Raw genomic sequence first — 24,970 nt, 5'->3', positions numbered from 1 at the left:
TTAACACCCAATTTATTTAGAGGTTTGCAAGTGCTCCGGGCCAATTTATTTTAGCAAATTTTTTCTTATGTTACATTTGCTTGCTACTAACTAGTACTGCGTATTTATGGCCACATGTCACTAGGGGGCAGTGTGAGGCAATAACAGAGGACTTCATCTTTCAGTTTCTTTATTTTCTGCTAGTAGAGAGACATCAAAGCATTCCAAGAATTTACAGCACAACGAGTTCTGCCCACCAGGGCCGGTTTAAGCAACAATGGGGCCCCAGGGCAAAATGAACCTGCCCCCCCCCCCCCCCCCCCAACAGATACCCCGGAGCAAAAATTGGCATTAAGGGAGATCCGCATTCTGGCTATCCCAGGCCAGTGGGGGACCCCACATAATTTAAGAAAAAAAAAAAAAATTCCCACACTCTAAACATAAATTTTTTTTTTGGGGGGGAAAATAGGAAAAAAATGCCAGGGATCTTCATACAGCCATATTGCGGCTGTATAGCAATCCCTGGAGCTGCGGCTGCGTATAGACCCCCTGGAAACCCCGTCAGGAAATATATTGCGCTTTCTTTTGATGCATGTAAAATTACACTACCGTTAGGTTTGCTACTAAAAGTGACATTTACCGCATTTAAAAGTATACTTTTTTCCTTCAAAACTTTAAAATCGAATTTCTCAAAAACTATAAGGTCTTTTTGAAAAATAGTTTTTTCCTCTTATTCCCAATGATCTCCTTAACATATCCTGCAAATTTAGGGTTTCTAGCATTTAAGGTGGATTTGCTACTAACCATTAAAGTCGTCTGGTTTTTAAATGTGTATTTTTTTTCCTTTGAAACTTTAAAATCAATTTTCTCAAAAACTATAAGGTCGATTTGAACATTTTTTTTCCTCTTGTAGCCACTGGGGGCCCCTACAAGCTCTGGGGCCCTGGGGCAGCTGCCTCCTTTGCCTCTATGGTAGCGCCGGCCCTGCTGCCCACTGAGGTCAAAAGCAGTACACTTATCTCAAAAGAAGCTGCTAAGATATTGAAGCGGCTAATGAGTTAAACGATGTACACACGCTGGATTGAACTCGGCCATTGTGGATGATAAAAACAACCTTTGCCGAGAATCTTGAGAGAATCCAGCATGTTAACAGCGGCTGCACGACACCTGCTAGAGATCCAGCATTGGAAGAGTTAAGCTTCGAGCGAGGTGCGTTCTGATCCGAACCAGGAGCCAGGCTTTCATTTAAAAGCTGAAGAGCGTTTTTGTAATTTAATTGGCAGTTCATCTGAAGTTCTGGCGTTTTATTGCGTGAACTCTGAGCACGATCCAGAAAGTCTTCAACATATTCCTACAAGATCAATAGTGCTGTGCAGCCTTCCTCCGACCACAACTCCCCAACCTGTAATGTGAATAATTCATCTTCTAGAGAAAACAGAAACACCACCGTACAGGCAGAGAGGACGAGTGCAGAAACACCACCGTACAGGCAGAGGGGCCGAGCGCCGAAACACCACCGTACAGGCAGAGGGGCCGAGTGCAGAAACACCACCGTACAGGCAGAGGGGCCGAGTGCAGAAACACCACCGTACAGGTAGAGGGGCCGAGTGCTGAAACACCACTGTACAGGCAGAGGGGCCGAGTGCACAAACACCACCGTACAGGCAGAGGGGCCGAGCGCCGAAACACCACCGTACAGACAGAGGGGCCGAGTGCAGAAACACCACCGTACAGGCAGAGGGGCCGAGTGCAGAAACACCACCGTACAGGCAGTGGGTCCGAGTACAGAAACACCACCGTACAGGCAGAGGGGCCGAGTGTAGAAACACCACAGTACAGGCAGAGGGGCCGAGTACACAAACACCACCGTACAGGCAGAGGGGCCGAGTGCAGAAACACCACCGTACAGGCAGTGGGTCCGAGTACAGAAACACCACCGTACAGGCAGAGGGGCCGAGTGCAGAAACACCACAGTACAGGCAGAGGGGCCGAGTACACAAACACCACCGTACAGGCAGAGGGGCCGAGTGCAGAAACACCACAGTACAGGCAGAGGGGCCGAGTACACAAACACCACCGTACAGGCAGAGGGGCCGAGTGCAGAAACACCACCGTACAGGCAGAGGAGCCGAGTACAGAAAACCACCGTGCAGGCAGAGGGGCAGAGTGCAGAGACACCTCCGTACAGGCAGAGGGGCCAAGTGCAGAAACACCACCGTACAGGCAGAGAGGCCGAGTGCAGAAACACTACCGTACAGGTAGAGGGGCCGAGTGCAGAAACACCACCGTACAGGCAGAGGGGCCGAGTGTAGAAACACCACCGTACAGGCAGAGGGGCCCGAGTGCAGAAACACCACCGTACAGGCAGAGGGGCCGAGTGCAGAAACACCACTGTACAGGCAGAGGGGCCGAGTGCAGAAACACCACCGTACAGGCAGAGGGGCCGAGTGCAGAAACCCCACCGTACAGGCAGTGAGGCCAAGTGCAGAAACACCACCGTACAGGCGGAGGAGCCGCGTGCAGAAACACCACCGTACAGGCAGAGGGGTCGAGTGCAGAAACACCACAGTACAGGCAGAGGGGCCGAGTACACAAACACCACCGTACAGGCAGAGGGGCCGAGTGCAGAAACACCACCGTACAGGCAGAGGAGCCGAGTACAGAAAACCACCGTGCAGGCAGAGGGGCAGAGTGCAGAGACACCTCCGTACAGGCAGAGGGGCCAAGTGCAGAAACACCACCGTACAGGCAGAGAGGCCGAGTGCAGAAACACTACCGTACAGGTAGAGGGGCCGAGTGCAGAAACACCACCGTACAGGCAGAGGGGCCGAGTGTAGAAACACCACCGTACAGGCAGAGGGGCCCGAGTGCAGAAACACCACCGTACAGGCAGAGGGGCCGAGTGCAGAAACACCACTGTACAGGCAGAGGGGCTGAGTGCAGAAACACCACCGTACAGGCAGAGGGGCCGAGTGCAGAAACCCCACCGTACAGGCAGTGAGGCCAAGTGCAGAAACACCACCGTACAGGCGGAGGAGCCGCGTGCAGAAACACCACCGTACAGGCAGAGGGACCAAGTGCAGAAACACCACCGTACAGGCAGAGGGCCCTAGTACAGAAAACAACCGTACAGGCAGAGGGGCCGAGTGTAGGAACACCACCGTACAGGCAGAGGGGCCGAGTGCAGAAACACCACCGTACAGGCAGTGGGTCCGAGTGCAGAAACACCACCGTACAGGCAGAGGGGCCGAGTGCAGAAACACCACCATACAGGCAGTGGGTCCGAGTACACAAACACCACCGTACAGGCAGAGGGACCGAGTGCAGAAAGACCACCGTACAGGCAGAGGAGCCGAGTACAGAAAACCACCGTACAGGCAGAGGGGCCGAGTGCAGAAACACCACCGTACAGGCAGAGGAACCGAATGCAGAAACACCACCGTACAGGCAGAGGGGCCGAGCGCCGAAACACCATCGTACAGGAGAGGGGCCGAGTGCAGAAACACCACCATACAGGCAGAGGGGCCGAGTGCAGAAACACCACCGTACAGTCAGAGGGGCCGAGTGCAAAAACACCACCGTGCAGGCAGAGGGGCCGAGCGCAGAAACACCACCGTACAGGCAGAGGGGCAGAGTGCAGAAACACCACCGTACAGGCAGAGGGGCCGAGTGCAGAAACACCACCGTACAGGCAGAGGGGCTGAGTGTAGAAACACCAACGTACAGGCAGAGGGGCCGAGTGTAGAAACACCACCATACAGGCAGAGGGGCCGAGTGCAGAAACACCACCGTACAGGCAGAGGAGCCGAGTACAGAAAACCACCGTACAGGCAGAGGGGCAGAGTGCAGAAACACCACCCTACAGGCAGAGGGGCCGAGTGCAGAAACACCACCGTACAGGCAGAGGGGCCAAGTGCAGAAACACCACCGTACAGGCAGAGAGGCCGAGTGCAGAAACACCACCCTACAGGCAGAGGGGCCGAGTGCAGAAACACCACCGTACAGGCAGAGGGGCCAAGTGCAGAAACACCACCGTACAGGCAGAGGGGCCGAGTGTAGAAACACCACCATACAGGCAGAGGGGCCGAGTGCAGAAACACCACCGTACAGGCAGAGGTTCAGAGTGCAGAAACACCACCATACAGGCAGTGGGTCCGAGTACACAAACACCACCGTACAGGCAGTGGGGCCGAGTGCACAAACACCACCGTACAGGCAGAGGGGCCGAGTGCAGAAACACCACCGTACAGGCAGAGGGGCCGAGTGCAGAAACATCACCGTACAGGCAGAGGGGCCGAGTATAGAAACATTGCAGTCTACATTGCAAGCATTCTAATATAATCAGAAATGTTTCTGCTGTAATGAATCTTATGTCAGTCAGCCTGGCTGTCTTTGGTACATTACTGAGATACAAAAGTGACATGAACGTCTGATTGATTGATAAGATTGGTGTCCACTATATGTATGTTGCTTATTTTATAAGTACTGGATGTTCTATGATAGTTCATTACAACACTGGTGGTTATTTTAATTCAAAATAACATGTTTTTACATTCTCATGGCCAACTGACCATGAGAATGTTGCTATTTACAACACAAGTCAAAAGTTCTCACATAAGCAACAATAGTCAGACGTGTTCTGTGACGCTTCTAAAGCACGCTGTGATCACGCAGTCATGGGCCTTGTCTGCACAGGCGCACTGATACAAGCACATGGTGATCACGCACCCTTATCTGCACAAGCGCATTGATACAGGCACATGGTGATCACGCACCCTTATCTGCACAGGTGCACTGATACAAGCACATGGTGATCACGCACCCTTTATCTGCACAGGCGCACTGATACAAGCACATGGTGATCACGCACCCTTATCTGCACAGGCACACTGATACAAGCACATGGTGATCACGCACCCTTATCTGCACAGGCGCTCTGATACAAGCACATGGTGATCACGCACCCTTATCTGCACAGGCGCACTGATACAAGCACATGGTGATCACGCACCCTTATCTGCACAGGCACTCTGATACAGGCACATGGTGATCACGCACCCTTATCTGCACAGGTGCACTGATACAAGCACATGGTGATCACGCACCCTTTATCTGCACAGGCGCACTGATACAAGCACATGGTGATCACGCACCCTTATCTGCACAGGCGCACTGATACAAGCACATGGTGATCACGCACCCTTATCTGCACAGGTGCTCTGATACAAGCACATGGTGATCACGCACCCTTATCTGCACAGGCGCACTGATACAAGCACATGGTGATCACGCACCCTTATCTGCACAGGCACTCTGATACAGGCACATGGTGATCACGCACCCTTTATCTGCACAGGCGCACTGATACAGGCACATGGTGATCACACACCCTTATCTGCACGGGTGCACTGATACAGGCACATGGTAATCACGCACCCTTATCTGCACAGGCGCACTGATACAAGCACATGGTGATCACGCACCCTTATCTGCACAGGCGCTCTGATACAAGCACATGGTGATCACGCACCCTTATCTGCACAGGCGCACTGATACAAGCACATGGTGATCACACACCCTTATCTGCACGGGTGCACTGATACAGGCACATGGTGATCACACACCCTTATCTGCACGGGTGCACTGATACAGGCACATGGTGATCACACACCCTTATCTGCACGGGTGCACTGATACAGGCACATGGTGATCACGCACCCTTATCTGCACAGGCGCACTGATATAAGCACATGGTGATCACGCACCCTTATCTGCACAGGCGCACTGATACAGGCACATGGTGATCACGCACCCTTATCTGCACAGGCGCACTGATACAAGCACATGGTGATCACGCACCCTTATCTGCACAGGCGCTCTGATACAAGCATATGGTGATCACGCACCCTTATCTGCACAGGCGCACTGATACAAGCACATGGTGATCACGCACCCTTATCTGCACAGGTGCTCTGATACAAGCACATGGTGATCACGCACCCTTATCTGCACAGGCGCACTGATAAAAGCACATGGTGATCACGCACCCTTATCTGCACAGGCGCACTGATACAGGCACATGGTGATCACACACCCTTATCTGCACGGGTGCACTGATACAGGCACATGGTGATCACGCACCCTTATCTGCACAGGCGCACTGATACAAGCACATGGTGATCACGCACCCTTATCTGCACAGGCGCTCTGATACAAGCACATGGTGATCACACACCCTTATCTTCACAGGCGCTCTGATACAAGCACATGGTGATTACGCACCCTTTATCTGCACAGGCGCGCTGATACAGGCACATGGTGATCACGCACCCTTATCTGCACAGGCGCTCTGATACAAGCACATGGTGATCACGCACCCTTATCTGCACAGGCGCACTGATACAAGCACATGGTGATCACGCACCCTTATCTGCACAGGCGCTCTGATACAAGCACATGGTGATCACGCACCCTTATCTGCACAGGCGCACTGATACAAGCACATGGTGATCACGCACCCTTATCTGCACAGGCGCTCTGATACAAGCACATGGTGATCATACACCCTTATCTGCACGGGTGCACAGATACAGGCACATGGTGATCACGCACCCTTATCTGCACAGGCGCTCTGATACAAGCACATGGTGATCACACACCCTTATCTGCACAGGCGCACTGATACAAGCACATGGTGATCACGCACCCTTATCTGCACAGGCGTACTGATACAGGCACATGGTGATCACGCACCCTTATCTACACAGGCGCATTGATACATGCACATGGTGATCACGCACCCTTATCTGCACAGGCGCACTGATACAAGCACATGGTGATCACGCACCCTTATCTGCACAGGCGCACTGATACAGGCACATGGTGATCACACACCCTTATCTGCACAGGTGCACTGATACAAGCACATGGAGATCACGCACCCTTATCTGCACAGGCGCACTGATACAGGCACATGGTGATCACACACCCTTATCTGCACAGGCGCACTGATACAAGCACATGGTGATCACGCACCCTTATCTGCACAGGCGCACTGATACAGGCACATGGTGATCACGCACCCTTATCTGCACAGGCGCACTGATACAAGCACATGGTGATCACGCACCCTTATCTGCACAGGCGCACTGATACAGGCACATGGTGATCACGCACCCTTTATCTGCACAGGCGCACTGATACAAGCACATGGTGATCACACACCCTTATCTGCACAGGCGCACTGATACAGGCACATGGTGATCACGCACCCTTATCTGCACAGGCGCACTGATACAAGCACATGGTGATCACGCACCCTTATCTGCACAGGCGCACTGATACAGGCACATGGTGATCACGCACCCTTATCTGCACAGGCGCACTGATACAAGCACATGGTGATCACGCACCCTTATCTGCACAGGCACTCTGATACAGGCACATGGTGATCACGCACCCTTATCTGCACAGACGTACTGATACAAGCACATGGTGATCACGCACCCTTATCTGCACAGGCGTACTGATACAAGCACATGGTGATCACGCACCCTTATCTGCACAGGCGCTCTGATACAAGCACATGGTGATCACGCACCCTTATCTGCACAGGCGCACTGATACAGGCACATGGTGATCACGCACCCTTATCTGCACAGGCGCACTGATACAAGCACATGGTGATCACGCACCCTTATCTGCACAGGCGCACTGATACAGGCACATGGTGATCACGCACCCTTATCTGCACAGGCGCACTGATACCAGCACATGGTGATCACGCACCCTTAGCTGCACAGGCGCACTGATACAAGCACATGGTGATCACGCACCCTTATCTGCACAGGCGCACTGATACAAGCACATGGTGCTCACGCACCCTTATCTGCACAGGCGCACTGATACAAGCACATGGTGATCACGCACCCTTATCTGCACAGGCGCTCTGATACAAGCACATGGTGATCACGCACCCTTATCTGCACAGGCGTACTGATACAAGCACATGGGGATCACGCACCCTTATCTGCACAGGCGCACTGATACAGGCACATGGTGATCACACACCCTTATCTGCACAGACGCATTGATACATGCACATGGTGATCACGCACCCTTATCTGCACAGACGCTCTGATACAGGCACATGGTGATCACGCACCCTTATCTGCACAGGCGCACTGATACAGGCACATGGTGATCACGCACCCTTATCTGCACAGACGCTCTGATACAGGCACATGGTGATCACGCACCCTTATCTGCACAGGCGCACTGATACAAGCACATGGTGATCACGCACCCTTATCTGCACAGGCGCACTGATACAGGCACATGGTGATCACGCACCCTTATCTGCACAGGCGCACTGATACAAGCACATGGTGATCACGCACCCTTATCTGCACAGGCACTCTGATACAGGCACATGGTGATCACGCACCCTTATCTGCACAGACGTACTGATACAAGCACATGGTGATCACGCACCCTTATCTGCACAGGCGTACTGATACAAGCACATGGTGATCACGCACCCTTATCTGCACAGGCGCACTGATACAGGCACATGGTGATCACGCACCCTTTATCTGCACAGGCGCACTGATACAAGCACATGGTGATCACACACCCTTATCTGCACAGGCGCACTGATACAGGCACATGGTGATCACGCACCCTTATCTGCACAGGCGCACTGATACAAGCACATGGTGATCACGCACCCTTATCTGCACAGGCGCACTGATACAGGCACATGGTGATCACGCACCCTTATCTGCACAGGCGCACTGATACCAGCACATGGTGATCACGCACCCTTAGCTGCACAGGCGCACTGATACAAGCACATGGTGATCACGCACCCTTATCTGCACAGGCGCACTGATACAAGCACATGGTGCTCACGCACCCTTATCTGCACAGGCGCACTGATACAAGCACATGGTGATCACGCACCCTTATCTGCACAGGCGCTCTGATACAAGCACATGGTGATCACGCACCCTTATCTGCACAGGCGTACTGATACAAGCACATGGGGATCACGCACCCTTATCTGCACAGGCGCACTGATACAGGCACATGGTGATCACACACCCTTATCTGCACAGACGCATTGATACATGCACATGGTGATCACGCACCCTTATCTGCACAGACGCTCTGATACAGGCACATGGTGATCACGCACCCTTATCTGCACAGGCGCACTGATACAGGCACATGGTGATCACACACCCTTATCTGCACAGACGCATTGATACATGCACATGGTGATCACGCACCCTTATCTGCACAGGCGCACTGATACAGGCACATGGTGCTCACGCACCCTTATCTGCACAGGCGCACTGATACAAGCACATGGTGATCACGCACCCTTATCTGCACAGGCGCTCTGATACAAGCACATGGTGATCACGCACCCTTATCTGCACAGGCGTACTGATACAAGCACATGGGGATCACGCACCCTTATCTGCACAGGCGCACTGATACAGGCACATGGTGATCACGCACCCTTATCTGCACAGGCGCACTGATACAAGCACATGGTGATCACGCACCCTTATCTGCACAGGCTCTCTGATACAGGCACATGGTGATCACGCACCCTTATCTGCACAGGCGCACTGATACAGGCACATGGTGATCACGCACCCTTATCTGCACAGGCGCACTGATACCAGCACATGGTGATCACACACCCTTATCTGCACAGACGCATTGATACATGCACATGGTGATCACGCACCCTTATCTGCACAGACGCTCTGATACAAGCACATGGTGATCACGCACCCTTATCTGCACAGGCGCATTGATACAGGCACATGGTGATCACACACCCTTATCTGCACAGGCGTACTGATACAGGCACATGGTGATCACGCACCCTTATCTACACAGGCGCATTGATACAAGCACATGGTGATCACGCACCCTTATCTGCACAGGCGCACTGATACCAGCACATGGTGATCACACACCCTTATCTGCACAGACGCATTGATACATGCACATGGTGATCACGCACCCTTATCTGCACAGACGCTCTGATACAAGCACATGGTGATCACGCACCCTTATCTGCACAGGCGCACTGATACAAGCACATGGTGATCACGCACCCTTCTCTGCACAGGCACACTGATACAAGCACTTGGTGATCACGCACCCTTTATCTGCACAGGCGCACTGATACAGGCACATGGTGATCACGCACCCTTATCTGCACAGACGCACTGATACAAGCACTTGGTGATCACGCATCCTTTATCTGCACGGGCGCACTGATACAGGCACATGGTGATCACGCACCCTTATCTGCACAGGCGCACTGATACAAGCACATGGTGATCACGCACCCTTATCTGCACAGACGCACTGATACAAGCACTTGGTGATCACGCACCCTTTATCTGCACAGGCGCACTGATACAGGCACATGGTGATCACGCACCCTTATCTGCACAGGCGCACTGATACAGGCACATGGTGATCACGCACCCTTATCTGCACAGACGCACTGATACAAGCACTTGGTGATCACGCACCCTTTATCTGCACGGGCGCACTGATACAGGCACATGGTGATCACGCACCCTTATCTGCACAGGCGCACTGATACAAGCACATGGTGATCACGCACCTTTATCTGCACAGGCGCACTGATACAGGCACATGGTGATCACACACCCTTATCTGCACAGGCGCATTGATGAAACATGTTCTACGCCTGCGCAGTTATTGAATTCTTTCTATATAAAGGAGGGAAAATACTTTCGAGTTGAGACTCTCGAAGGACAAGCAGACATGCTGTCACCAGGTATTTCCCCTCTGAGGTCCCCTAATCTTCTCTGGGTGATGCTGCAATACTTGGTAAGAAATAATATTGATACTCGCTAATTACTCAAATACAATGTAACTATGATTCTGCAAGCCTAGATGATTATTATAACAGGATTGTAGCTCAATAAATATTACTATTGAACCTTTCCTCATGCTTTGCTGCAATTCATTTTACCCACTACGGTGGTGGGCGAAGTCAGAGGGTTTAAAAACCCTTCCCGTGAGGCAAAACAATTACCAAGAAGAGGGAAGCTTGTTTGCTCCCCTCCCACTTTCCTGCTCCTCACTGATTGGCTGAGGGCAGTTCAGTGTGACACGAGGCTGAGAAGAGAAATACACCTCACCGCTCTGCAGAAGCTGCTGAAATACAAACCATGCTGTGCTAACATGTGTTTACAAAGCAAGCAAAATATGACAGTGCCGTTTCAAGAAGAAAAGTAAATAAGGGAGGAAATAACATACGGATTGGCTTCAGTCAGAGGCAGTAAAGATGGAAAATGCCTGGAACAGTTTTCTCTTTATTTACTCTATAAAATTCACTGAAACCAAACGTGGACAGTACAATACATGTGTTATGTAAGTAGATCAAGTATTTATCTACTTATTTATGTGTTTTTTTCCTGGGATAGTATGGTTGTGATTTCTGCTTTAAAATACCATCAATAACTGGAAACCCACTGCCAGGACATGAGGAACCTGGGAGGGTCTTCCTCTCCTGCATCAGTCAGATGTTGACAAGACCACACCCACACCATGAGGAACGCATTATGCTGACATTACAGGAAATTATAACTAGCTGGTGACCGTTCCATCGCAGGTAGACTTACCGGTCATGGCGTGGGGGATAACGGTGATCAGCAAACGCTGGTTTCTCATTTTGATGCCGACATCTGGGTCTTGCATAGCCACGATCAGCCGCTCCATCTGTATGGAACATAACAGAACTGTCACTGTAAAGTTGTGGATAATTATCTCATGGATATTATAAAATAAATGAACTTGAAGGGGCACTCTTAACCATCCCGGCACAGGTTGAGAGATTTTTTTAATTACCTTACCAAGTTCATTACCAATCCGAATTAAAGTTGGGTCAAATGATACTAGGTTTCTGATTCCCCGATAGGAAAATTGAGCCCTGAAAGAGCACTAAGACCAGTCAGGTTTGAGGCCGAGCAGATCTTCTCCAGGCTTCTTTCAGTCCTAATACCCCAATCTGACACCACGCTCTTCACCTAAACGACAGGCAGAGGCGTATCTACAGGAGTACAGGTATGGCATGTGCCATGGGCGCCTCTTACACTGAGAGCGTTGCTCTGTAACATCCTCGGCAAATACCCCAATCTGACACCACGCTCTTCACCTAAACGACAGGCAGAGGCGTATCTACAGGAGTACAGGTATGGCATGTGCCATGGGCGCCTCTTACACTGAGAGCGTTGCTCTGTAACATCCTTGGCAAATACCCCAATCTGAAGCCATGCTCTTCACCTAAACGACAGGCAGAGGCGTATCTACAGGAGTACAGGTATGGCATGTGCCATGGGCGCCTCTTACACTGAGAGCGTTGCTCTGTAACATCCTTGGCATTCTCCATAGAGATTTTAGTTTTTATCTGGGGGGACATTCTGCTTCCTGGTTACATCTTTTGGGGGAACATGCTGCCTAACTGTTATTTGGAGGATATGAATAGGCTGACCTATTGTATTACTCTTTTAGGCCAAGCTTCACTTGAATCACTTCAACTTGGACACAACCAATTTAAACAAGACTACACGTTAAACTGTTTGGAGGGGCAACCCCCTCCCTGGGGGGTGAATTTCGATGTTTGCCTTAGGCGCTGTTTTCCCTGGATACACTTCTGATGACAAGCCCAAGCCCCTGCATGAACGCGAGACAAAGTTACGCCTACCCTACAACGGATACCCCCAGGACTTCAGCATGCAAAGTATTGAGACTGAGGCCTGCAAGGCTGGAGTACCATCAGTACCACCCTAGGCAGGGGTAAGTGGGAAGAACAATGAACAATCCAGGTCAGCAACGAGAGATCGGATAGCGAGGTACAAGAATGTAATCCGGAGCGAATCCAGTAACAGGCCAGGGGTTAAAAACATGGGAGGTCGAATAATCACGACACCAGGGAGCAGACAAGAGCAGGTCAATAACAGAAGCAAGGTCAGTCCAGGCAGCAATCCAATAGCAAGGTCAAGAGGTAAGCAAGGTCATACATAGTAATTCCCAACAATATCACACTCAGCAGAATAGCATTAAGCAGCTATCGCTATCACTGGAAGGGTACAATGAGAAAAGCGGCTTAAAGGACAACTGTAATGAGAGGGGTATGGAAGCTGCCATATTTATTTCCTTTTAAACAATACCAGTTGCCTGGCAGCCCTGCTGATCCTTTGATTTTAATACTTTTAGCCATAGACCCTGGACAAGCATGCAGCAGGTCACGTGTTTCAGACATTATTGTCATGCTTGTTTCTGGTGTTATTCAGACATTACTGGAGCCAAACACACCAGCAGGACAGCCAGGTAAGTGGTAACTAATTAATGGACTATGTTGTTGTTATTCTCTCAAAGTCAGAAATGTGGTTTTATTCCTTCGCTTTGTAATATGATTTATTGCAATAATATGATCAATGCCACAATAAAATATTTTGAAAACAAAATAAAGTTAACTCTGTATTTAAATTGGATCCGAGATAAACTTTTACTCATTGCATAATTGTGTTCCTTACATATAATTTATAGAGCATTCCGAGCCAAATACTTTTTTGTTTTGTTTTAATACTCTAATTTCCTATAAACTAAACAAGCCTCGTCCACAGCTCCTTTTGTGCCTTGGCACCGTAGCAAGGGCTTATGGGAGCTCAGTCTGGGCAGGTTACTAGCCAGAGATTTCAGAGGCAGAGGGGAGGAGGAGAGGGGACTGAATTTACACACAGGCAAGCTAATAGCATCTCCAGCCCTCAGCCTGTGACAATGTGACAAACAGAACATGGCTGCCCTCATTGTATCACAGGAATAAATAATCATACACTTTTGAAGCTGTTTGCAGCTAGATTTGCTGTGTAAACTATCTAAACTTTAGATAAGATATATAAACAAGTTACTTGTTATAGTTAGTTTTTCATCTCGGATCTGCTTTAAAGTGAACCTTAAGTGTCCCAAAAAAAATGAGTTTTACTCACCTGGGGCTTACCTCAGCCCCCTGCAGCTGATCGGTGCCCACGACGAGTCGCTCTGATGCTCCGGGTCCCGCTGGCGGCCACTTCCGGTTTCGCCGTCAGGACCCGTCAGGCTGGGGAACGCGGCTGATACTACGCGTTCCCAGCCAAAATAGCACCCCTATGCGGCCATATGTCCGCATAGGCACCCGTATGCGGACATATGGCCGCATAGGGGTGCTATTTTGGCTGGGAACGCGTAGTATCAGCCGCGTTCCCCAGCCTGACGGGTCCTGACGGCGAAACCGGAAGTGGCCGCCAGCGGGACCCGGAGCATCAGAGCGACTCGTCGTGGGCACCGATCAGCTGCAGGGGGCTGAGGTAAGCCCCAGGTGAGTAAAACTCATTTTTTTTGGGACACTTAAGGTTCACTTTAAGGAGATAGGCTTAGTGAATTTCCAGACTTATAAAATTCTTCCTCTGTACCACGATGGTCGGAGCCATGCTTATGCGCTTTGAGTCCCACGGGAGAAAAGCGCTTTACAAATGTTATTTGTTGTTGTTAAATTGAGGCCATTATTACTTGTGCGCAAAAGCAAATATGGTAAATGTACGGGTAATAAAAAGTAGCAAAACACATTTTTATTGAATGTTATGTCGGAGTTTCAGACCACTTTAAGATTGCCATAGTTACAAAGGAAATATTAGATCTATTATGGTGACAATCAGTGCTTTGATTGCGCATCACGATCAACCTAAAATGACAATTTGCAACTCCACTCATCTGCAGAAAGAAAAAATGCCACTTATAACATCTATGGCAGCTGTGGATTGCCACTTCATACACTGGCGTTCAGCGGGCGAACTGGCGAATAAGTGTTTGAATAAATACCACTCTCTATTTCATCTGCTCCATTTAAGTCAATAGCATCATAGTCTCCACTCTCAGGGCAGCAAACGCAATTCTGCAATCTATTATTAAGAGGCGATCGCACTGATTGCCGCTAGCTGCGGTCATTAATACTTCAATCGGGGAACCGGCAAACCGTTATAAAAGTGGCAATCATTCTATCTGATTGTTGTGTTCATAAATATGCAATCTGCAAACGCTCTTAAAACTACTGTGATTTATGCGAGAATAAAGACACATTCCATGCTGTCAGCCAGTCCTCTTCTTTATAAATAGGCAACTATATTTCATATGTACCTTAAAGGTACATCCTGAATACCACGAGGATGTCGGGAGTAAAGGACACACAGAGTACATAGTCATGTCACTGACTGTCCTCAGAGGAGCTCACACTCTAATCCTACCATAGTCATAGTCTAATGTCCTACCATATTATTATTATGTATTTATATAGCACTGACATCTTCTGCAGCACATTACAGAGTACATAGTCATGTCACTGACTGTCCTCAGAGGAGCTCACACTCTAATCCTACCATAGTCATAGTCTAATGTCCTACCATATTATTATTATGTATTTATATAGCACTGACATCTTCTGCAGCACATTACAGAGTACATAGTCATGTCACTGACTGTCATCAGAGGAGCTCACAATCTAATCCTACCATAGTCATAGTCTAATGTCCTAACATATTATTATTATGTATTTATATAGCACTGACATCTCCTGCAGCACATTACAGAGTACATAGTCATGTCACTGACTGTCCTCAGAGGAGCTCACACTCTAATCCTACCATAGTCATAGTCTAATGTCCTACCATATTATTAGGATGTATTTATATAGTACTGACATCTCCTGCAGCACATTACAGAGTACATAGTCATGTCACTGACTATCCTCAGAGGAGCTCACAATCTAATCCTACCATAGTCATAGTCTAATGTCCTAACATATTATTATTATGTATTTATATAGCACTGACATCTTCTGCAGCACATTACAGAGTACATAGTCATGTCACTGACTGTATTTTTGGTGGAAGTAAATTAACATACCAACATGTTTTTGAGATGTGGGCAATTGCCCAGGTTGTCCCTATGGTAGCCCTGGACCGGCCACCACACCACTGTGCAGATCCCAGCAGATCAGCAGGTGACTTTTGGTATCATTTGGTAACTGTGTGGGTTAACCATCCATGTGATCTTAGCTCTAGGGTAGCTTGTGACCGGCTGGAGTATTAGATGGGTGACGTGACAGGTCACCGCCGCAGTTTACTGGCTATCGCCACATTATATTGTATACGGTAGTTACATACCATGGCCAAATACGGTATCGGACAGGATTTACACGTTAATGCTCGACATACAGTGAGATTCTTATAATTACACACACATTTCCCTGACAGCTAAATTCTGCCTATAAAGAGCTTATCTGTACAGATTTCCAGACATCTGTCCAAAATGTATTCCTGCCAAGCGACTGACCCTTTCCCAGTGAAATCGAGGCTGTACAAGTGTGTATTTAGCTTTGAGGAGGACTTCAAGTAAACCGAACACATCTTTAGCCAACACAAACAATGTTGTGCGCCGCGCAGAGCATGACTAGTTCATGCTATCGGTGTGATTTTTATTGTATTTTCACTAGCCAAAGGACAGAGATTTATAGAGAAATAATCTTTCATGACTGTCTGAAAGTGACGGATCCTGCCTCTTCTGCCTTCTGAGGTAAAGGTCCCACCCTTCTTCCTGTCACAATAAGGCCACACAGCGAATCATGTGACTCTCCTCACAAAAAGACAGCAAGTTTCCCCACACAGTAGAGCCTGCTGTAAGGTTTGCTTGAAATGCACAGCAGACACGATGGAAAAACGTGCAAGCAAATTAAACTGAAAATGACAACATTGATATAAATCAGTTCTTGAAAAAACCTATTGAATACAATTGATCTTAATATCATTTAAATGCTCTAAAACTTTGAACACTGCCCCGAAATACACATAAGGCGGCGGCCTAGTTCACCATACAAATTTCAAGCGCAAGCGCTAAGAACTTTTGTAAGCAGTTTTGCTGAGCGATTCTTGACATTTTTAGAAAGATTTGTGCTTTTTTGCAAGTGATTTTGCATGCATTTTCATTTTGATTTGTGATTTTGTATGTGCAGACAAACAGGAAGTGCACTCTGACCTGGAAATGAATGTCTTTTAAAGCAAATTTGCTTGAAAAACACTCACAAAATTATTGTTCAAAGTGATTTTAGCCCATTTTGGACTAGCCCATGGGGGATTCACACGATTTTTTTTTCAAAAGCACTTAGTGAATGCTAATGGCACCGTCCAACTGCCAAACAAGTGTGCAGCAAGCAGGGAGGCTGGTTAATATCTTTGTATAAATCCTTTAGAATAAAGGCCATACTGAGAACCCCCATGAAGAGATGGACTAACCCAAAACCTGTTGGTTCTGTCTGTATTCCTGCTACATACTGCATACCATACCTCCCAACTTTTTGAGATGAGAAAGAGGGACATTTAAGCCACACCCCTGATCACGCCCCCATCACACCCCTAGTCACGCATACCATAAATATTTTAATAGCAAAATATTTTGTTTTATAATCAAACCACACTGATCCTTTCTATCCTGGTTCATTTTCCTTCATGTTAACATTTTAAAATTAGTAATATATCAATTTAAAGGATGGAAAGGGTTAGAGTCAATCAAACATTTTTTTAGTAGAGAAATATATATATTTACATAGAAAGAGGGACAAAGTCCTGAAAAAGGGCCAAATGAGGAGGAAAGAGGGACAGGGCTCCCAAAAAGGGACTGTCCCTCCGAAAGAGGGACAGTTGGGAGCTATGCCTACTGTAAGTGGCAGCAACATAGGAGAAAAGTAATTTATAGCTCATTGTACTCTGGAAGAAACATACTTTGTATTTATGTGTTTAAATGTATTTCAAATTTTAAATGTTTTCTCCTTTAAACACGTAAAAGTCACATAAATCTTTCAGGCAAATTGCATGCAGCATTGAAAGATGATGTTTTCTGTATAAAAGAGGCGAGAGCAGATGGTTGGCTTTGGGCACTTTTCAGTCTCTTTTTCCACCTGTTATCCGCGGTTGGCGCGCGGGACAATACGCCGAGTACACCGTGACATCCGCGCGTCTTTTGTCATCCGCAGAATGCAGCGTTCGGTAATAAGCCTGCGGGTGACTATAATAGACTGCAAATGACGAACGCTGAAACCGCCTGAACAATGTAATCTGAGCGCACAGCTGCTGTACGAGGCTCCGCCGGTGGCAGCGGCGTGTTTGCGCATTTTCAAGGCAGCCCGTCGCACTCCTAATTGTAGTCAATACCGAAGAGCGTGTCACACCTGACAAGCGTGTCAAACGCTCTCCGCCGAGCGGAGCTGACAATTTGTGATCGTAATAGCTCTGCGAGCTGAATGCAAAACGCAGTGCTCGCTATCTACGCCCGCAATATATCATGTACCACATAAGGAGGAGGAGCCACAGAGCAAGGGTGCCACAAAAATTAAAATGTGACTAAAGAGGCCCTGTAGTGACATATAGCAGAATGCAGTAAAGAGGCCCTGTGGTGCCGTATAGCAGAATGCAGTAAAGAGGCCCTGTAGTGACATATAGCAGAATGCAGTAAAGAGGCCCTGTAGTGACATATAGCAGAATGCAGTAAAGAGGCCCTGTAGTGACATATAGCAGAATGCAGTAAAGAGGCCCTGTAGTGACATATAGCAGAATGTAGTAAAGAGACACTGTAGTGACATATAGTAGAATGCAGTAAAGAGGCCCTGTAGTGACATATAGCAGAATGCAGTAAAGAGGCCCTGTAGTGACATATAGCAGAATGCAGTAAAGAGGCCCTGTAGTGACATATAGCAGAATGTAGTAAAGAGACCCTGTAGTGACATATAGTAGAATGCAGTAAAGAGGCCCTGTAGTGACATATAGCAGAATGCAGTAAAGAGGCCCTGTAGTGACATATAGCAGAATGCAGTAAAGAGGCCCTGTAGTGACATATAGCAGAATGTAGTAAAGAGACCCTGTAGTGACATATAGCAGAATGCAGTAAAGAGGCCCTGTAGTGACATATAGCAGAATGCAGTAGTGACATATAGCAGAATGCAGTAGTGACATATAGCAGAATGCAGTAAAGAGGCCCTGTAGTGACATATAGCAGAATGTAGTAAAGAGACCCTGTAGTGACATATAGTAGAATGCAGTAAAGAGGCCCTGTAGTGACATATAGCAGAATGCAGTAAAGAGGCCCTGTAGTGACATATAGCAGAATGTAGTAAAGAGACCCTGTAGTGACATATAGCAGAATGCAGTAAAGAGGCCCTGTAGTGACATATAGCAGAATGCAGTAGTGACATATAGCAGAATGCAGTAGTGACATATAGCAGAATGCAGTAAAGAGGCCCTGTAGTGACATATAGCAGAATGTAGTAAAGAGACCCTGTAGTGACATATAGTAGAATGCAGTAAAGAGGCCCTGTAGTGACATATAGCAGAATGCAGTAAAGAGGCCCTGTAGTGACATATAGCAGAATGCAGTAAAGAGGCCCTGTAGTCACATATAGCAGAATGCAGTAAAGAGGCCCTGTAGTGACATATAGCAGAATGCAGTAAAGAGGCCCTGTAGTGACATATAGCAGAATGTAGTAAAGAGGCCCTGCAGTGACATATAGCAGAATGCAGTAAAGAGGCCCTGTAGTGACATATAGCAGAATGCAGTAAAGAGGCCCTGTAGTGACATACAGCAGAATGCAGTAAAGATGCCCCATAGTGACATATAGCAGAATGCAGTAAAGAGACCCTGTAGTGACATATAGCAGAATGCAGTAAAGAGGCCCTGTAGTGACATATAGCAGAATGCAGTAAAGAGGCCCTGTAGTGACATATAGCAGAATGCAGTAAAGAGGCCCTGTAGTGACATATAGCAGAATGCAGTAAAGAGGCCCTGTAGTGACATATAGCAGAATGCAGTAAAGAGGCCCTGTAGTGACATATAGCAGAATGCAGTAAAGAGGCCCTGTAGTGACATATAGCAGAATGTAGTAAAGAGGCCCTGCAGTGACATATAGCAGAATGCAGTAAGAGGCCCTGTAGTGACATATAGCAGAATGCAGTAAAGAGGCCCTGTAGTGACATATACCAGAATGCAGTAAAGAGGCCCTGCAGTGACATATAGCAGAATGCAGTAAAGATGCCCTGTAGTGACATATAGCAGAATGCATAAAGAGGCCCTGTAGTGACATATAGAAGAATGCAGTAAAGAGGCCCTGTAGTGCCATATAGCAGAATGCAGTAAAGATGCCCTGTATTGACATATAGCAGAATGCAGTAAAGAGGCCCTGTAGTGACATATAGCAGAATGCAGTAAAGATGCCCTGTAGTGACATATAGCAGAATGCATAAAGAGGCCCTGTAGTGACATATAGCAGAATACAGTAAAGAGGCCCTGTAGTGACATATAGCAGAATGCAGTAAAAAGGCCCTGTAGTGACATATAGCATTAAAGAGGCCCTGCAGTGACATATAGCAGAATGTAGTAAAGAGGCCCTGCAGTGACATATAGCAGAATGCAGTAAGAGGCCCTGTAGTGACATATAGCAGAATGCAGTAAAGAGGCCCTGTAGTGACATATAGCAGAATGCATAAAAAGGCCCTGTAGTGACATATAGCAGAATGCAGTAAAGAGGCCCTGCAGTGACATATAGCAGAATGCAGTAAAGATGCCCTGTAGTGACATATAGCAGAATGCATAAAGAGGCCCTGTAGTGACATATAGCAGAATGCAGTAAAGAGGCCCTGTAGTGCCATATAGCAGAATGCAGTAAAGATGCCCTGTATTGACATATAGCAGAATGCAGTAAAGAGGCCCTGTAGTGACATATAGCAGAATGCAGTAAAGATGCCCTGTAGTGACATATAGCAGAATGCATAAAGAGGCCCTGTAGTGACATATAGCAGAATACAGTAAAGAGGCCCTGTAGTGACATATAGCAGAATGCAGTAAAAAGGCCCTGTAGTGACATATAGCATTAAAGAGGCCCTGTAGTGACATATAGCAGAATGTAGTAAAGAGGCCCTGTAGTGACATATAGCAGAATGTAGTAAAGAGGCCCTGTAGTGACAATAGTAGAATGCAGTAAAGAGGCCCTGTAGTGGCATATAGCAGAATGCAGTAAAGAGGCCCTGTAGTGGCATATAGCAGAATGCACTAAAGAGGCCCTGTAGTGACATATAACAAAATGCAGTAAAGAGGCCCTGTTGTGACATATAGCAGAATACAGTAAAGAGGCCCTGTAGTGACATATAGCAGAATGCAGTAAAAAGGCCCTGTAGTGACATATAGTAGAATGCAGTAAAGAGGCCCTGTAGTGACATATAGCAGAATGCAGTAAAGAGGCCCTGTAGTGGCATATAGCAGAATGCCGTAAAGAGGCCCTGTAGTGGCATATAGCAGAATGCAGTAAAGAGGCCCTGTAGTGACATATAGCAGAATGCAGTAAAGAGGCCCAGTAGTGACATATAACAAAATGCAGTAAAGAGGCCCTGTAGTGACATATAGCAGAATGCAGTAAAGAGGTCCTGTAGTGACATATAGCAGAATGCAGTAATGTGGCCCTGTAGTGACGTATAGCAGAATGCAGTAAAGAGGCCCTGTAGTGACATATAGCAGAATGCAGTAACGAGGCCCTGTAGTGACATATAGCATAATGCAGTAAAGAGGCCCTGTAGTGACATATAGTAGAATGCAGTAAAGAGGCCCTGTAGTGACACATAGCAGAATGCAGTAAAGAGGCCCTGTAGTGGCATATAGCAGAATGCAGTAAAGAGGCCCTGTAGTGACATATAGCAGAATGCAGTAAAGAGGCCCAGTAGTGACATATAACAAAATGCAGTAAAGAGGCCCTGTAGTGACATATAGCAGAATGCAGTAAAGAGGTCCTGTAGTGACATATAGCAGAATGCAGTAATGTGGCCCTGTAGTGACGTATAGCAGAATGCAGTAAAGAGGCCCTGTAGTGACATATAGCAGAATGCAGTAACGAGGCCCTGTAGTGACATATAGCATAATGCAGTAAAGAGGCCCTGTAGTGACATATAGTAGAATGCAGTAAAGAGGCCCTGTAGTGACATATAGCAGAATGCAGTAAAGAGGCCCTGTAGTGGCATATAGCAGAATGCCGTAAAGAGGCCCTGTAGTGGCATATAGCAGAATGCAGTAAAGAGGCCCTGTAGTGACATATAGCAGAATGCAGTAAAGAGGCCCAGTAGTGACATATAACAAAATGCAGTAAAGAGGCCCTGTAGTGACATATAGCAGAATGCAGTAAAGAGGTCCTGTAGTGACATATAGCAGAATGCAGTAAAGAGGCCCTGTAGTGACATATAGCAGAATGCAGTATAGAGGCCCTGTAGTGACATATAGCAGAATGCATAAAGAGGCCCTGTAGTGACATATAGCAGAATGCAGTAGAGAGGCCCTGTAGTGACATATAGCAGAATGCAGTAAAGAGGCCCTGTGGTGACATATAACAAAATGCAGTAAAGAGGCCCAGTGGAATGCAGTAAAGAGATGCTTAGCCTAGGCTGTTTAGCTATGTGGAATTCTGCCCCACCCACCCCCACAGAGCATTCTGGGAGACAAGGTATATTTTTTACTGGCTTCAAAATTCTCAGAAACAAACATTCCGCAGAGATGCACCTGACAGGACTAAAGAGGTCACCACCTGTGATAAATTGATTGGGCCAGAGGGGCCCCGTAGGTCCCTCCCTCAACTGCAGTATTAGCTCCCTATTGGTCCTGTGCTAGTAATGATCACTTCTATAGATACTTTGAATAGTGGTAATCATTAACAAGCTGTTCCCCATCCCCTTCTTGCTCCTCTGACACTGTAGTTGCCATTGGCAGGTTTTGGTGCGCCGTATTAATTGTTATGTATAGAGTGCTTAGGGGGCCCCATTTAAAACTTGCATCGGGGCCCACAGCTCCTTAGCTACGCCACTGGCTAGAGTGTTATTGCAAGCTCAGTAACGCAGCATTAACACCCCGCCCCCCAATCCCACACCACATCCTCCTCCCTCCCCCTTCCCCCAAGATCTAAACCTTACATCTCTCAGAAGTGATTTGTATCCCAACTTTTAATGAAATATGGGGAAGTTTTTCCTGGGTAAATCTAGGCCACATTGAGCAGCGACATCAATGCTCATTTAAGAAGGGCTTTAAATCTAATTTAAAATTCAATCCCTTCCCAGTTAAAGTATTGACTCTTTAAATCCCAGTGGCCTCTTTCTTTAAGAGTCATCTATTGAAATCTTCCTGGGAGACACAGACCCCCCCTCCTTACCATAGTCCCAGAAGCCCAGCTACAGGTCCAGACAGAGCTGAACTAAATGGCTATTACGATTTTTCATTAGTGATGTCATTAACTGACTTTATTGTGGACCTGAACTCTTGCACAGGACAGGAGGAAAACAGAGAGGAATGCACCCTGTATGTAGTTAGAGAGTTTAGCCTGTCTAATCTCCCCTCATCTGTGACTAATCACCACTGTAATTTGATCTCTCTGCTGTGTCAGCTGGCTACCTCGGCAGAGCAGCTAACTTGTAAACACAGGATGTTAACCCTATGTCGGCTTCCATGAAAGCAGGAAGTAGACAGACTGCAGTTTTATTGCTGGATTTGTATCAGCTGTAACAAAGAAATGTTTTTCTGTAAAGGTTATTATGCTGTTGCTTTTGTTTTAGAGCAGAGAGGAAGCGCTTAGTTTAGGTATGCTTTAAAGAGAGTCTGAAGTGAGAATAAATCTCGCTTCAGACCTCATAGATAGCAGGGGCATGTGTGCCCCTGCTAAACCGCCGCTATCCCGCGGCTTAACGGGGGTCCCTGATCCCCCAAATCCCCCTCCGTGTAGCGGGGGAGCGCTTCCTGGTTGGGGCAGGGCTAACCGCCACAGCCCTGCCCCACGCGCGTCTGTCAGCGTGTATCTCCGCCTCTCCCCCGCCCCTCTCAGTCTTCCTTCACTGAGAGGGGCGGGGGAGAGGCGGCGATGCGCGGCTGATAGACGCGAATGGAGGCAGGGCTGCAGCCGTTAGCCCTGCCTCCAGGAGCGACCAAGCCTGCGACCAAGTGTCGCAGTGGGGGGTTTGGAGGTGAAGGTATGCGGCGGTTTAGCAGGAGCACACATGCCCCTGCTAACTATGAGCTCTGAAGCGAGATTTATTCTCGCTTCAGAGTCTCTTTAAGTGCCCTTTTTGTTTTTAGCCTACGCATTTCAGTTTGCATGGATATTCAATTATGTATCAATTTTTTCTTTCACTTTTCAAGCTTTATTGATATATTACAAAACGTAACAAGCAAAGCACCGTCATATTTACAACATCTAACAACTATCATGATGAACAAAGCTTCCCCCAACATTTTATTCCCTCCTTATATATTTTACAGAACTTGGAAAAGGAGGCCCTGCCTGAACGAGAATATATATACAGTATATATATATATATATATATATATATATATATATATATATATATATATATATATATATATATATATATATATATATATATATATATATATATACAGTATATGTAATGACCCGCACATATATATGAAGCTATTCAACAACTCACAGTTTATTAATGCCATCCATTTTTTTATTTAAAGGGCCACTATTGCAAAAAAAAACCCTGTAAAATTGAAAACATGTAAATACAAATAAGGACTACGTTTCTTCCAGAGTAAAATGAGCCATACATTACTTTTCTCCTATGTTGCTGTCACTTACAGTAGGTGGTAGGAATCTGATATCACCGGCAGGTTTTGAACTAGTCCATCACTTCATGGAGGATTCTCAGCATGGCCTTTATTCTTTATAAAGACATTCCCTGAAAAGGATTAATACAAAGATGCTGGCCAGCCCCCCTGCTCGCTGCACACTTTTTTGGCAGTTGGACGGAGCAACTGCCGTTCACCAAGTGCTTCTGAAAATAAAGAAAATCATGAGAATCCC

At 47.4% G+C, this 24,970-nt stretch overlaps 1 protein-coding gene across 2 annotated transcripts in view; it reads right to left on the bottom strand.

Moving 5' to 3' along the window:
- Positions 1-24,970, bottom strand: part of RGS11 (regulator of G protein signaling 11) — a 216,460-nt gene that overhangs the window by 175,917 nt on the left and 15,573 nt on the right. For both annotated transcript variants that reach the window (XM_068243575.1, XM_068243576.1), the window contains exon 2: positions 11,667-11,763. In XM_068243575.1, coding sequence (XP_068099676.1) covers positions 11,667-11,763 — 97 coding nt within the window. The remainder of the gene's footprint in view (positions 1-11,666; positions 11,764-24,970) is intronic.

Source organism: Hyperolius riggenbachi, chromosome 7, assembly GCF_040937935.1.
Source record: "Hyperolius riggenbachi isolate aHypRig1 chromosome 7, aHypRig1.pri, whole genome shotgun sequence".
Taxonomy (NCBI): Eukaryota; Metazoa; Chordata; class Amphibia; order Anura; family Hyperoliidae; genus Hyperolius; species Hyperolius riggenbachi.
The sequence above is the reverse complement of the archived record's forward strand: the minus strand, read 5'-3'. Positions and strand labels throughout refer to the sequence as shown.